The sequence below is a fragment of the Sphaerodactylus townsendi genome, linkage group LG03 (assembly GCF_021028975.2).
Source record: "Sphaerodactylus townsendi isolate TG3544 linkage group LG03, MPM_Stown_v2.3, whole genome shotgun sequence".
In the NCBI taxonomy this organism is placed as follows: Eukaryota; Metazoa; Chordata; class Lepidosauria; order Squamata; family Sphaerodactylidae; genus Sphaerodactylus; species Sphaerodactylus townsendi.
The window spans coordinates 156,178,410-156,193,506 of NC_059427.1; the positions used below are offsets into that span (position 1 = coordinate 156,178,410).

General features: G+C 44.8%; 3 protein-coding genes across 8 annotated transcripts in view; all 3 read left to right on the forward strand.

Moving 5' to 3' along the window:
* HOXC6 (homeobox C6) overlaps positions 1-15,097 on the forward strand; it is a 45,616-nt gene that overhangs the window by 16,176 nt on the left and 14,343 nt on the right. The window contains exon 1 of one of the 4 annotated variants that reach the window (XM_048487777.1): positions 10,139-10,317. The exons of 1 other annotated variant lie outside the window; for it this stretch is intronic. The gene's annotated coding sequence lies outside the window, so the exon portion shown is untranslated. 2 more of the 4 variants (XM_048487778.1, XM_048487776.1) reach the window with 2 other exon arrangements.
* HOXC8 (homeobox C8) lies at positions 3,083-8,410 on the forward strand. Its single transcript, XM_048487779.1, has 2 exons — positions 3,083-5,016; positions 6,588-8,410. Exons 1-2 carry the CDS (start codon positions 4,581-4,583, stop codon positions 6,878-6,880), a joined length of 729 nt encoding a protein of 242 aa, XP_048343736.1. The 5' UTR covers positions 3,083-4,580; the 3' UTR covers positions 6,881-8,410.
* LOC125428118 (homeobox protein Hox-D3-like) overlaps positions 11,966-15,097 on the forward strand; it is a 129,018-nt gene continuing 125,886 nt past the window's right edge. For 2 of the 3 annotated variants that reach the window (XR_007243773.1, XM_048487761.1), the window contains exon 1: positions 13,881-13,927. Coding sequence is in view for 1 of the 3 variants with exons in the window: in XM_048487761.1 (XP_048343718.1) it covers positions 13,925-13,927 (3 nt within the window). In the remaining 2 variants the exon portion in view is untranslated. Of the gene's footprint in view, positions 12,205-13,880; positions 13,928-15,097 lie in introns of those variants that run through there. The other variant, XM_048487766.1, reaches the window with a different exon arrangement.

Consider the following 15,097-nt stretch of genomic DNA (forward strand, 5'->3'; position numbering starts at 1 on the left):
TTTTCACGTGCATCCAGGCTCTCCAAGGACTACACGTGTAGCCCATCCTTCAGGAATGTCTCCTCGGAAGTAAACCCATTGCAATCTAAAGAGGACTGATTCTCAAGCAAGGGTGCATGAGATTGCCAGCCTTTATTGCCCAGGTTACTCCCACTCGCTCCGATGGGTTTTATTCTGAGGCAAGTATGTATTGGGATAGTATAGCTTTAAGGCAAGACCCGGATCACTGGATCTCCCGCCCCCGCCCCAGAAAACCATTCCAGCAGGCTTGGCTGGTGTATATTTCTAAACAAAGACAAAATCCTACTCCTATACCCCACATTCCTTCCCCAAACTGCAAATGCTTTGTGAATGACCAGGCATATCTGTGTGTTCTTGAGCGCCTATACATTGTGTGCGTCTTACGTGTAAATTTCTGTGCATTATGTGAACATGACAAGATCAGATAGATAGATAGATAGATAGATAGATAGATAGATAGATAGATAGATAGATAGATAGATAGATAGATAGATAGATAGATAGATAGATAGATAGATAGATAGATAGATAGATAGATAGATAGATAGATAGATAGATAGATAGATAGATAGATAGATAGATAGATAGATAGATAGTGGGGTCTCAGTGTGGAAAAAAGAGCTCTTATTCACAGCTTTAAAAACGACCCTTTTGTAGACGACCCACAACAAAAAAGGCAGGATACAGCGGCTTTGAAAGCAACCCGTAGGTACATTTCCGCAGCCCAAAAATGCCAGCTTTATAGCTCTTGTTTGTCTCACTGCTGTGTGCGTTGAATAGAATGGAACAAAACAGGACCACAGAACCGGCTAGACGTCTGGCCTTAATTGTTTTATGGTTTAAATAAGGTGGGTGCTCCTCTCTTTGAAACCGGCTTATTGGAATGTTTTGTCTACCAGCAACAAACAACAGACACACCACCCCCTTCCATCCCCCCCTTCCCTTTGGCAGAGGAGAGAGAGGGGGAAATCTTTTAAAACATTGCTCGGCGGGTGGGGGGGGGGAGAGGCAGCGGTTGGTAGGAGAGATAAGAGGAACGGCTACATTTCTGTGGTGCATCAACGTAAGTGTGTGTGCGCTCGCTTGTGTGTATGTACATTGTGGGCATTGTTATGACAGTAGGTGGTGGTTTAAGGTATGTAAGGGGAGGAAGTAACAAAATGAACAACTGAGCTGTGGTGACATTTTTTTAATGTTAAATTGATTTTTTTAAAAAAAACGGCTGATAAAAAGCTCGCTTGATTGATGAATGGTGATGGGTGGGACATCCCGTTCAAAATGGCCCTTCTTGAGCGAAATCCGATTTTGGTTCCGTTTGGTTCCCTTCGGGCCGAATCGGATGCACGTATTGGAAAGCTTGTAAGGAGGGAGGAGTGAAAAGAAAGAAAAAGGAGGGGTGAGATGGGGGGGGGGGGTTTGCGAGGAGCTCTTTCTCCACGTTTTGACCGAAAGGTTTTGTTGAGAGGCTTCTGCCTTGGGAAAAGCTGCCGCTAGATGGCGCTGTTGCTCAATCTTAGAAGCGATTAGCCGATTTACTTACAAAGCCGCAGGTTAACACATTCAGGACTCTTGTGCAGCCTGGCAGGAAAGCAGAGCTCAACAAATATGTACAGAAAGTCGTCTCACCTGCTATTATATTAACGTTGCCTTGCAAAAAGGACGTCAGATCCGGACTGCCCACAAACAGGCGTTTCGAGGGCTAGTGCAAACGAATATCTTGGGGCGGGGGAGGACCATACTGGAATTATATTTGTACAGTCCTACCCTACGTGTGAATGAAATGCATAGGTGCAGCGACGGTCCAGCAAGTGAAACACATGAATGATGAGTAGCAAAACCCGCTTGACGTTCATTTTCTTGAGCAAAGCTAAGACCAGATAGCAGCCTTGATACAAGCAGCTAAAGAAGAAAATCTGATTGTCAGATCCTATATGTGCATGATGGGTTCGATACACTTTTTAAAAGAGTAATAGACAACTCCTCAGGAGGAATGGCATCGCTTCTCAAACGTTCATACATGAACAACCCATGTCCAGCAGAAACAAAGAGCCGTATTCGCAGCCACCTGAAACGCCAAAATAATGGCTTCTCTCTGAATGTTATCCAAATGCTTTCTCTGTATGGCTCTTGCGGGTGACCAGTCCCTTCTGCGCATTTTTAAATAGCATACTGTATGTCTCAGAATGGCACAACCTGACTTCTTTGTGTGTTGGCTTATTTTTGTGCTTGCTTGTAGAGCGTGGTAGATAGGCAATGCCCTCCCAGCAACTTTCTGCCTTCGCCGGAATTCATGGAATCGTGGTCAACAACACACACGAGAAATTCCCCCCACAAGCTGACTCCATTTCACTAAAAAGGGCTCGCCAGTGGGTTTCCAAACTCGAGAGCCAGTATTGATCAGCGCCCCTAAACAACGAGCCCATCGACTCTTATCTGCCAGTTAAGCCCTGTCAAGAGCTGCAGCGGTTGTTTAGGGGCTCCCCAGCTTGGCTACTGACTGGCAAGCCAGCCCCTTCCTTGAAAAATAGGGTGGGGGGGACCATAATTCCATGTTCAGTGTGAGACCTTTTTAATTGCATTTTAACGCAAGGCAGAAAGAGGGGGGGGGGCATCAACTCCAGCACCTCTGTTTCGAAGGAGAGGAGAATCTTATGGAACCAGATTTTTGAAATACTTTTTTTGCAGGGGGTGGGGGGAGATGCCATTTATTTTGGTGATCTGGGTGGGAAAGGCATTTTCCTCTTCAGACGACACATTTGCTGTAAACACAAATGACAACCCAATGACAGATTTTTGGTATTATTGCCCAGTATAGGCATAGAACTCAGGAATTCAGGCTAGTTCACAAAGGCGGGGGTGCTGAGGGGAAAAGAGAAATTCTACGTCTCTAGATTTATTCTGAAGAGTGTTTTACGGTATTGCACACTTCCTAACAGTGGGGATTTCCTCGGTTTTGTTTCCCCCGATGAAATTCATTTACTTGCTATTGGGGGTGGGGGTGGAGTGCAGAAACCCTGGAAGAGATTTCGAAGGGGGGGAGGGGTGTTCCTGATGAATTTGAGAAGGGGTCTGGCGGACAGTTAATTTATAGAAGTGAGTTTGATTTTTTTGTCATGTTTAAGGAGCTTCAAAAACCACTTCAGGAAATATTAATTTGCAAAACTTCTGACAAAGAAGAGTGGCTCCTGCTTTTTAATGCTTCTGTTTAATGGCCCGAACTCGCTAACCGAGTCGTAAAAAATGGTTTCAGCCAATGGCCACTCCAGAGTTAGAAAAGTACAGGCTGAACAGGGCTGGTTTTCCCACTACGTGCACAACACACACAAGATACCTGGACAAATTCTCTAACATTTAAGTAATAGCAACGGGGGTGGGGGCACGAGATAGATACTACACCCACTCACCCACCCCAGCAAACACTGGACAGCCTGTGCTCTTCCCCCACCCCCAATTCCTTGGGCAAGACGTTTCCTGTAGAGCCAACTCCAAGGGACGCCTTCCAGTTTTTTCCAGGGGGGAGCAGTCCACCCACTGGCCCACAGAAAGAAAGGAGAGAGAATCATGCTCCTGAGATCTTTATTTTTCTTTCTTTCTTTTTAATAAAAAGCCAAAATATATACATAAAAGGAATAGCTATAAAGCACCTCGGGAAATCAGTGAACTTTCCATATTGTTTTCGTCACTTTTTTACACAAAAGGGGGGGGGTATGATATGACACCCTCCCTAGACACTCACATAACTAGGATAGTTAAGAAAGATTGTGGGGGGGGGAGGTCCCTTAGCGTTATGGAACCCCTTAAAAGGCCACCTAAACCCACATACATCCCCCCCCCCCAACACAAACATTGATCTAGGTTAGCGTTTCCCACCTATTACCTGTTGAAGTAACCTAAATTGACCTCGCTGGCGCATGTATTTGCTCAGATAAGTGAAGAGGCTCCGTTGCATAGGGGAAGGGGGGGTTGATGAGAAGAGCACCTAAGGGTATTACTGCGCACCTTTCATAACCCCGTTCCAGTCACTCGATATGAGGGTGTGCGCGTTTCCCCCCTCTTGCCTCCTTCTGCAGGGCTGCTTCTCTCACCTCGCCGTCACCCCCGCTCGAAACCCCCCGATTTCCCTGTCATTTTCTCCCTGAGCCTGTCTTGCCGGGCTGGATTGATGAATCCAGATCGCGTGTGTGTGCGAGAGAGAGTGCCTCACCGCCGGGATTTTGAGGAATTTGCCTGTGGTGTTAAAGGGAAGGGAGCAAGTAAGAGAAACTGAGAGAGAGCTCTACCTATCGACGGATATAAGAGAAGTCAAGAGCATTAGGCATAAGCAGCCATATCTACTCAGGCAGTATGAAACGTCTTTGAGAGAGCGCGTTACAAAAAAAAAAAAAAAAACCAACAACCCACAACCAGCCACTAACCAGGACTTTTCCAGAGTCCAGGGAGAGGGGAGAGGCGAGAGTCCTTAGCACTGATCTCTTAAAGCATTAAAAGACTTTTTTGGGGGGTTGTTTTTCCTTGCGAAAACCAGGGGTTGGCTCCTCTCCTCCTTTCATGCGAAAGCCATGAGTTCCTACTTTGTCAATCCGCTCTTCTCCAAGTACAAAGGCGGCGAGTCCCTGGAACCAACTTACTACGACTGCAGATTTCCACAAAGTGTTAGCAGGAGCCATGCTCTCGTGTACGGTCCGGGCACCACGGCTCCCGGCTTCCAGCACCCGTCACACCACGTCCAGGAGTTCTTCCACCACGGAACCTCCAGCATTTCCAACTCGGGATACCAGCAGAATCCTTGCGCCCTGGCGTGCCACGGAGACGCGTCTAAATTCTATGGATACGAAGCCCTGCCTAGGCAATCGCTTTATGGTGCCCAGCAAGAGGCGGCCGTGGTACAATATCCTGACTGTAAATCCTCTTCCAACAGTAACTCTAGCGAGGGACAAGGGCATTTAAATCAAAATTCTTCGCCCAGCCTCATGTTCCCATGGATGAGACCTCACGGTTAGGATACTTTTTTTCCCTTCTCTTTCTTGAATGTGTTTGATTTTTTTAAAAAATTATTTAAGCAGGGAAAGAAAGGAAGGGGGGTGGGGGGAAGGGGGGCATGTTTGTATTTGGAAGAGACAGAGAAAGGCAGAGAGAAGGTTCGATTGTAATAATGTTTCTGCTTCCTGTCGAGGGGGTTGGGTGTGTGGGGGGGATGCTTTTAAAAAGTAAACAAGGGTGCAGTTGGCTTAGAAAGCCAGCAAGGTGATTTCTGGGTTTAAATCACAATAAAGTAAAACTTTTTTTTAATGGCTCGCCTCGAGGAGAGCGGTAAGATACAGCTCCCACGAGGTTATTAGCATGTTCATAATACGCTGCTTTCCCCCCCTAAAATGTCATACAGATTTTTTTTTAATCGCTTGACGTCTTGAGCGAAAAGATTAGGGGGTTTGGGAAGAGGGGCATTTGTGTACTTTGCTTAAGATCACAGTAGGCTATTTTGGGGGACCCTTGGAATTAAAAGTTTAAACTTGAATGGGCAACTTTGTTCGGTATATTTTTTTTAACCATGAAACAGGAGATAAACCTAGACTGTTCTGCCCCAGGAAGAATAGAAAAATATTATGAGTACCAATATTCATAATATAGTAATAACATACAATTAATTGGCCTCAACTTTGATTAAGGCAGCTGTACCAATGCTATAATACTTACTCAGAACAAGTTTCACTCTTTATTCAGAAGATTTGTTTATTCACACGAAAGGTCAGTTGTTTTAAGTGGGAAATTCTTTAGAATCCAGCTCTTCTTTCTTTAGGACACAACAGTCCTGTAAACACTGCTTAGGACGTGGCCCAGGGAAGCTTCAAATAAGAGACTGGAGGAATAATAAAAGATTTAAAAGTTGCTTTTGTAAACCAGACATCTCCCCAGTAGTAAAACTGCTAAGGTAGGATTTATGTAGAGTGTTGCTAGAGTACTGTATGTATATATGCATATGTGAGTGTGTACAGCCATGCACTCTCTATATAAACACAGAGCTTCATGTGTAGGCATTCTTGTACCGAAAAACAAAATACCATAGAATTTCAACTATACGGTATACATTTAAATAATAATAATAATATGGACACCTTCTCAATTATGATAGGCAGGGTTTCCTACAGCCATACGCTTGGGTGCATAAAAACACCCACTTCCCCCACAAAATGCAGAAGCATAGTCTGGATTCTTAACAAAATAGTAATAAAGAAATCTCTGCCTCGAGGACTACCAACCAAGACTGAGAAGCGAGGGGGCTGTATTTTAAAGAATGGGATTTGTATCACCAGGAGGTTTTTAAAAGTAAATATTGCGGGGGGGGGGGGGGTTGGAGGCTGAATGGAAGGACGGCTGCTCTGGCACTACGTTCTTCAAAGGGGATGGTTTCTTTTACTGGACTGCTGGAATGCTCCGAAGGTTGTGGGGCTGGGAGTGACAGAGGGGGAAGCGTGGTCAGTGATCTGCAGTGGAGAGGAGACATTCCCAGCAAAAAAGCCTAACCGGTCCTTTTCCTCCCCCCTCTTGTTGTTGTTGGTGTCCTCCAGCTCCCGGAAGGCGCAGTGGCAGGCAGACTTACAGCCGGTACCAAACCCTGGAGCTAGAGAAAGAGTTTCTCTTCAACCCCTATTTGACACGGAAGCGACGCATTGAGGTCTCTCATGCTCTGGGACTGACCGAGAGGCAGGTCAAGATTTGGTTCCAGAACAGGAGGATGAAATGGAAGAAAGAAAACAACAAGGATAAACTCCCCGGGGCCAGGGAAGAGGAGAAAACCGAGGAGGAAGGCAACGAGGAAGAAGAGAAAGAAGAAGAGGAGAAAGAAGAAAGCAAGGACTGATGTCTCCCAGCTCCTTGAAGTCCTCGTTTTATGGCAGATGATAAATCGAGATGTTTACGACGGTCATTCGCTTTTATAGAGTATAGAATGGAGAGACTCACACACAACAGTAACTACCTGTCAAACAGTTGTAGACCCCCTTTTTTATTGTCATCGAACTTCCCCTAGTTTTTTCTCCCGTTCTCCTATAGCAGCAATTTCCCCCCTCTTGGGCTTTCTTTGACATAAATCTAGAGCTGGTTTGACTGCGACCCAGTCCGGAACCAGCAGTACCTATTTGCAAAGAACTGGACCTTCCTATCCTCACCACCAGCAACGACCCAACCCCACCCCACCCCTTCCCGCTCCTTGCTTTATTCTGACTCTGAACCACAAACACTCTTATGTGTTTGTTTGGAAGTAAGAATGATTCCTGTTTCCTCTCTGCCCTTGTTTGCTCCCCAAGTTTAATCATATAATGGGGGCCTGGGAGGAGGTTCAGGAGTGATGCTTTATGCTTAGTCTTTTTTAAAAAACTGTCTACCTATGTATTCTTCCATGTTAAGGTCCTTTTATGATTTTTGCTTTTAGTTCTCAGTCTGTACCTACTGAAGGACAATTGGGATGGGGGTGGGTGGGTAGGTGGAGGCTTGACGTGTGCCTGAAGACAGATCCACATGCTTACCAGTTACCTATGAACATATCTGTACATACAGTCTACCTATATATGCCCTGTTCTTTGGCAGGCAAAGGTTGCGACCCTATGCATCTTACCTTAGAAGATAAATCCCACCCCAAATCAAGGGGGACTTACTTCTGAGTAAACATGCATTGGAGAGCTGTGAAGAACGTGGAACCATGGAGTGATTTATATGGGCGTTGTTTACTATAGGACTTGTGTGAGTGCTCGAAATTCTTAACATACTACCTAATGGGAATCCTGCAATAATATTCTGTTAGAAACAAGGTGGGGGCTTACACACTTGGGGGGGAAATAAAGAAACAAACAAACTCGGTGGAAATCATTTTTGAAAAAGGAGAGTAGAGTAATGCCCCAATGCAAGCTACTAAGTAGCAGAAATTAATAAGAATAAGTAATAAAAATACAAAAAAAAATACCCACACCCTACATTGTAATGTATCTTATCACTACCTATAGAAGGAGTCATGCTTTGAAAGTATTTGTAATGCAGTTTTGTTGTCGTATGTTGCTGCTTAATTTTTTTTTTCTTGGAAAAAGGTAAATTTAATTCCCAACAACTGAAACTGCCTAGATAAGAACGCACAGTATTGTATTATTTTATTGTGCTTATAATGTAGTTTAGGACTTAAATTGCACTGAATGTATAGTTATCTATTTGTCTTGACTTATCTGTTGATGCAACATGCTCGAATTACAAAAAAAAGTCATTTGTTTTATGTAAACCATAGTTCTCTGCGTGTTCAAAACTCTGAATGTAGCAATTTCTGCCAGAAAGCCAATTCTGGCAACCGTGGATTTGTATTGTATACGTGAGACATTACGTAAATAAACAATTAAAAAAGGCAAAACATGAATTGTGGCTTTTTAAAAAAATAGCTGGGAAATCCCTGGGACCCATAAACTCCACCAGTAGGGAACAATTAAAATGTTCAGGTTGTGGAACTATTCAGAACACAAAACAGTTAAAAACATGCATTATGTTAGCACATTCACGGAAATAAGATTCTAAAACAAAGGGAATTTGGAAACCAAGATCCAAGGAAATCAGTGGAATATTCTCCTTCCTCAGGTTTACTATCTAGATATCATCTGAGTAAACAAAGAGGGGAGGGAAAGCCAATACCATCCCTGCCTCTGCATATTGATCCACAAAAGGAAATCTTTCAGTAACACAAAGTGATACCCACGAATGGCTTGAGGATGGAATTACTCTCTCCCATGAATTACTCACCATCTACCCTATTCTTCATATTCTGCAGGGACATTCCACATTACTCCTGAGTCTTTACTACTTCCACATTTGCTATGGAATGCTTAGATACCTCTCCTCTTCTCACATTAAACAAAAACTCACAAGCTTGCAATATGGCATTCACTGGGGTAGTGGATCCACTGGCAATGTTGGCTCTTTCGCAAGGTGTCTTTCAGTTCAATCCTAAACAGAGTCACTCATAGGATTAGACTGGAGTGACTCTGTTTAGGATGACACTGTTCGTGCTACTGGGCAAAAATTAAAACAGTCCCTTTACAAGTCTCCCTTCTAATGCTGTGGGGTACTGAAAGGAGGCGTTATGGGAGGAAGGAAAATGTATTTTGCGATGTATTAGTCTACACATAAACCATACTTGGGCTGTACTAGAAAATAAGAGTGAACTGAAGGGACAGAATTATTTTCCCACTATGTGATTTGCCACATATATACACACTTGAAGACAAAATACTATTTTGGGTGCATTTTATATGTGCTTTTAAAAGTGTGTGAGAGGGAGGGGTTTTCTGTTTTCTGGTGTGCAGAGAAATGGACAGCATCCTACACTGGTTGTTGGTCTGGAAGCGGATGGGTTGTTTATAATGATGCACTAGATAAGACATTTCAGAATTCCTAAGATACATTTTGGCTTAGTAGACTGGAGTCTGGACCAGCCTCTAGGATGTTGAGAGCCCTGTTAACAGCCAAACGGCAATTCTGAAGTTTTTAATACAGAAATGAGAGGCATGTATGTTTGTGAGAGAGACAGTCGCACAGCAAGACAGGAGGAGGAAAAACCGCTGAATATTACAGAAGAAAACTATGGGAGGAGGACATTATGTGGCATGCATTTCCCTTAGGTGCATCCCTACATGTCTGTCGATACACATGTGCCTCTATACTCACACACATGTGCATACATATTCGTGTGCATGAGCGGGCATCTATAGCTCCGTATTTCAGAGTCTTAAAATATTCCAGCTAAGTGCTTGTGACGGACTTATAGATGCTGGTACTGACCGAGGAAAGATGAAATATATGGTATCAAGGTGCTTCTTTAGAACATAAGGTGTTGGAGAACCTGAAAAAGACGGTCAATCCTAGTAAAAGTTGTATGCAGAGAATTCACTTTTCCAAACACAAAGAACACCTTTTTTTTCCCCTTCAAAAAACAGTGGGGAGTTTCCATGATCATGAATCTAAGAGGCTCCTTAGTTCGGACTGGGAAAAGGGGGGGTGGGGTGTCAAATAAGACAATGTTGGCAGCATAATTGTGCACTATACCATAATACACCTACGGGGAAGGCAGGTCCCTGCCCCAGCCGCTAGAATTCGAATCCACAACACCAAGGATCTTGCCTAGACATATACAGACGCACACCCCTATTATTATCAGGCATATCCTTGAGGGGACATAGTAGATCCCACCGATTCGCTTTCTCTTGGCAAGGGACGGGCAATAAAGCCCCCATTGTCCAGACCGGGTGGAGCTGCAGAGTTAGAAAGGTAAGCGGTTTTATTACTCGTCAAAATAAAGCCGGGCCTATCTTTCCCGACCAGTTAAATATATATTCGGAGTTTATTATTGTTATCATTATCGTTATTATTTCTCACCAGCCACTGGGAGGTGGGGGGGTCGGGTCTGAAGTGGTGGGGAAAGTTGACCCGACACCTTTCAAAGCCAAGCTGAGGACCAACTGCTTGACCAACTCAGCAGTTCCGGGTTTGAAAGCTCACCTTCTCCTTTCCTTCTCCCCAGCCAGCCCAGCCCCAAAGGTCTCAGGGAGTCTGGGAGCAGACTGTCCTTCGGTGATGTTCGAGTGGTGTATGTGTGTGGGGAGGGGGAGGCGAGAAAACTTAGTTAATTTCGAAATAAAGGAAAATTGAGGTGGCGGAGAGGACAACGGGTGGGGTGGGGTGGAAAAAAAAGCTGTATCTGCAAGCGATCAATCATTTTTAAATCAACATTCCTAAGTGGTTTGATTTGAAGGAATCTCCCAACGCTGCTGATCTATCATAGGGTTAGATGTTAAATTATTGAAATTGCAAGGGGGGGAAAGCTGTTATTTGTTTGCGGAGGGGGGGGGACACGACTGTTTATAGCTTATAGTCAACACAACCGACTGGCATCTTTAGATGACAAGCGATTTTTGGGGAAGGGGGTAATCACTCCATCATTTCCAGACCGAGAAGAAAAGAAGCAAAGGGGGGGGGGGGAGAGAGAAAGGCCATTTTTATGGGGCGAAGTAATTTGAAAGAAGATAACGGTTTCCACAAAGTGGCTGATTCGGAAATGATCATTACTTCGGTATTACCGAAATGAGATTCATCCACCCGCCTGGAGAAGAAATATCATCCTCTTCGGTGCTTTCTTTCTTTCTTTCTTTCTTTCTTTTTATTAGCCCATCACAATTCCTTCAAATCTTCATTTGTGATGTGTGAAAAATATCATTCCTCGAAATGCTGCGACGGAACATATTGCTCATTTTCTCTTAATTTATTATTCTAATCACAGCAGCCGTTACATGATAATGTACCCATTAGGCGGGTGGGGTGGGGGGGGGGGAAGAGTTTCGTTTCCCTACTCGGGAATGTACACAAATGATATGTCTCAGACATTCACAAAGTTTCCGGACTCAAGTTTTCAGACGGGTGTGGGGAAAAGTCCCAAAATCGGGAAGGGAAAGTTTCCCCATTTCTCCTGTTCCTTCTTCCTAGAGCCTTTTCTTTCTGTCTCTGCTTCTGTTTTTCTTTCTCAATTTCAAGTTAGTTATTGAGTTTTCGTTTGGGGACACTTGGGTAGACCTTCAGCCACTTTCTTTCCCACCCTCCCGCTTCCAGGTGCGAAGGAAAAGTCCGCATCTCAAGGGCAGCAGGGGTGCGGCTATCCCCACAAGGCGGGAGAGTCGTCTGAAGGGAACACATAATAGGTACAAAATGGGATGAGGGAAACGTGTCGAAGCGCCCCTTGGCCAGGGGATGGAAATGCGGAGGACAGGTTAGGCGCTTGGTCCAGAGGTTTTAGGGTTTTTTGTTTTTAAATCCCTGTTCTCTTTATGGACCCTTTTCCTCCCTGGAAAACGGAGACTGTCTCCAGAGCCGTGTTGTGACGGTTCCTTCCCCGTCGTAACTTTTAACTACCTGTTATAAAATTTATGGGCGGTTTGTAAAGTGAAAAAAGTAATTTCCCTCCCCATCCGGCTGGATTACAACCTATAATGCGGCTTCAGACAGACACACACACCCGCGCTTAGACAGAGAAAACGCGAGCATTCTCCCTTCTTCCTTCCCCAGTGAAGAATCCTGAAACATAAAAGGGAAAGTTAACTGCCATGGGGAAGAGAAAGGATATATGGGTGCAATCCGGCCCTATTGTCATCTAGTGGAGTTCAGGTAAAGTCGGACAGATATCTTTGGACAAAGGATGGCTTTCTTTTCTAGCCCCGCCACTCGGATTCTCCCAAGGTTATGACTTAGTTCTGTGGGTGTCTCTGAAGTTAGCAGTGTCAACACGTCCAGCATGTACAGACATAATATGTTTGTCTGTCTTTCTACTTGTCATTTTTCTGTTTATGTCTGCCACGGTTTCCTCTGAGTTATAACTTTTCAGAGAGGAGGGAATCCCTGAGATTTCTTGGGTATCACAGGGTTCCACCTAACACTGCTTATCCCCCCCTAGCTCGAAAACATATTTCTAGCCATTTCAGTAGTAGGACTAGTAGAACTACTAGTAATAGTAATAGTAACAGTAATAGTAATATGCTGGAGACCTGAGTATGAGTGAACAGCCAGCTCTGAAACTATGTCTAGATATGGAGGTCTAAATAATGCTGGTCTAAATAATGATTTGCATGGCTATGTATTAATTCGGAATCAAGCTGATTTTGATACCGGTCACTTGGACAGGGCCCTTGCTGAATCCGAAGGGCGTTTGCTCGGTCAGTCTTTGGTTACAGTTGTTCTTCTGGGTTATTTCAAACTCCGATCTATGTCCCAGTATAGCCGAAATGCTTGGTGTGAACCTGAGGGGGTCCCATTGAACTGGAGTTGGGGGTTTTGGAGGGTATTTCCTCTTTCGGTGTACACGATCTCTTCCAGCCTCTGGATTCCAGAAAGTGAAAGTGTAATAGCTGATGAAATGAGCATGACAGTGTTTGGAACGTGTGAAAACTCACCTTCCCAGGAAGGGTTCTCATATTGGGAAAAGGTCCATTTGGAGTTGAACTCAGGTTTGGGAGAGGCCTTCTCCGGAGACGGTGTTTATAATGAATTCTGTTGTGTACTGAAGAAAGGTGTTGGGTATATCATCTTTGTGGCTATATAACCACCCAGTCATAATTGGGCACATTCCCTTTCGTCTCTCTTTGTTTCTTTGGTTTGGATCCCTCCCCTCATTGGTTTGCTCAATTAAAATATGTGATGGGGGGGGGCGTTGGACTTGTGTGTTTGCCCCGGAATAAGTGAACAAGAGTCCAAAATGGAAACCATAAACACATTAGCGACAACAAGGCGAGACAGAGCGAGAGAGAGCGAGCGAGCGAGCGAGAGAGAGAGAGAGAGAGAGAGAGAGAGTAGCATTGCATGACTGGCGCTCCCCCCTCCTCCCTCCCCCAGCATATTAGCCTGTTTGGAAAGAAATGAACAAATAGGCTTAAAAACCAGTTCCGCCTCTTCTGATCTGGCCAAATGTATCCGGTATTCATGTCTTTTAATGAGGGGGAAATGCGGGTGACAAAAGGAAGCCTTGGAAAGCGAAGTGTGCATGTGTGCGTTTATGTGTGTTTGTACACACCCAGCAACACACACACACCCCTTCACACACATGTAGCTATAAGAGAAAGGAGAATTCTATAAACATGGCGACAGAGAAGAGCGTTTGCGCTCGTCACACACCCACAGCCGGGGAAAAAAATGCAACGCATTCTTGGTTGTTTGCAGAAAATTTACAGCTGAGCAATAAAAGTTTACGACTGAATCACAAGTTGGATTGGCCACAGGAAGTCATGTGGACTCCATCCATGAACGTGAACTTTTTATTGTGGTTTCTCTTATGACTCTTTCGCAGTACTCTTTTCTTTAACAGTCCAAGCAGTGCCAGTGAATCGGGGGTACGATGGTATCTGTATTTTTTTTCTCCTTTGATTATTATTAGTATTTTTGCGGAGGGGCGGGGGAAGGGAGGGGTTGGTCTCGGTTCTTTTTTTATCCCCCTTTCCTTTCCTCGGGGTTGGAATTGTTGGTTGCTCTGGGCATTTTAGCAATAATGAGTTTACTGCTGCGGCTGGTTCGCCTCCCTCCTCCTCTCATTCGCCACCCCTGGGGGCAAAAACGCACCACATTTCCTTGGGAGAATGCGATGGCGAGGGGAAGAAGGAGTTGTAAATACCTTTAAAAAATTTTTAAGGGAAAAGATAGACATCCCCTAGACATAACCTCATGTTTTTTAAAAAAAAATCCCAAGGACTGCTTTACGTTTGGGTTTATTTTTATTTTTCCCCTTTTGTCGTTGTCGTTTCTCTCTTCTTCTTTTTTTTTAATATTTCTGTGGAGCTGAACGCAGCGTCAGCGGAACAGAAAAGAGGCAGAAAAGGAAAGAGAGAGAGACAGAAAGAGGGAGAGAGAGAGAGACAGAAAGAGGGAGAGTTCTGGTAAGTGTTCCCTTATTGGCTAAAATGTGTAACTAATGATCCATGGCGCTGGGTGTTAAAGATAATGATGCATCGTTTTCGCGAGGCAAAGGAGAAGAGGGATGTTTGCCTGCTTATGATAGAATATGATCAGGCAAGATCGGCGCAAATGTGGTTAATTCGAGGGGCGGGGGGGGCGCGGGTTTGCTGCTGGCGGTGATGTCACTGCGGTCTGGTTTGCTGGAGAGCGGAGGAAGTCGACTGCAGTCTGCCTCCCCTGTACAATGGTGCAGTGTTTATTGGAGTGGGGAGGGCTGGAGAGGAAGGGGGGAGGCGGAGGAGAAGGCGCCCGCGGTAGTACAGTCCACCGGTTAAAGCCAAGGAGAGTGGCCGGGTCGAGCATAAGATTGGGCAAAGGTCATTGAGTCCGAAATATATGTTATATATATAGAAAAAGGCTTTTTTTATTAAAAAAATAAACAATGGCAACTTTTCATAAGAGTGCATTGGGTGCTTCTGGCACATGCGCAGTGCGGAGCCTCATCTTGGAAACGGCGCCCCCCCTCCGGTGTGCAGCCAACAAGCAGGCGAGAGGGAGGGCCATCTTTAATGAGCAATTATGGGCCGGCTCTGTTTGTTGTGGATCGGGAGGTGCCTTG

Excerpts from the sequence above, each read along its gene's own strand:
- HOXC8 (XM_048487779.1), top strand. The coding sequence starts at position 4,581 with ATGAGTTCCTACTTTGTCAATCCGCTCTTCTCCAAGTACAAAGGCGGC. Across the intron at positions 5,017-6,587 it reads CCCATGGATGAGACCTCACG|CTCCCGGAAGGCGCAGTGGC; the intron begins GTTAGGATACTT and ends GGTGTCCTCCAG.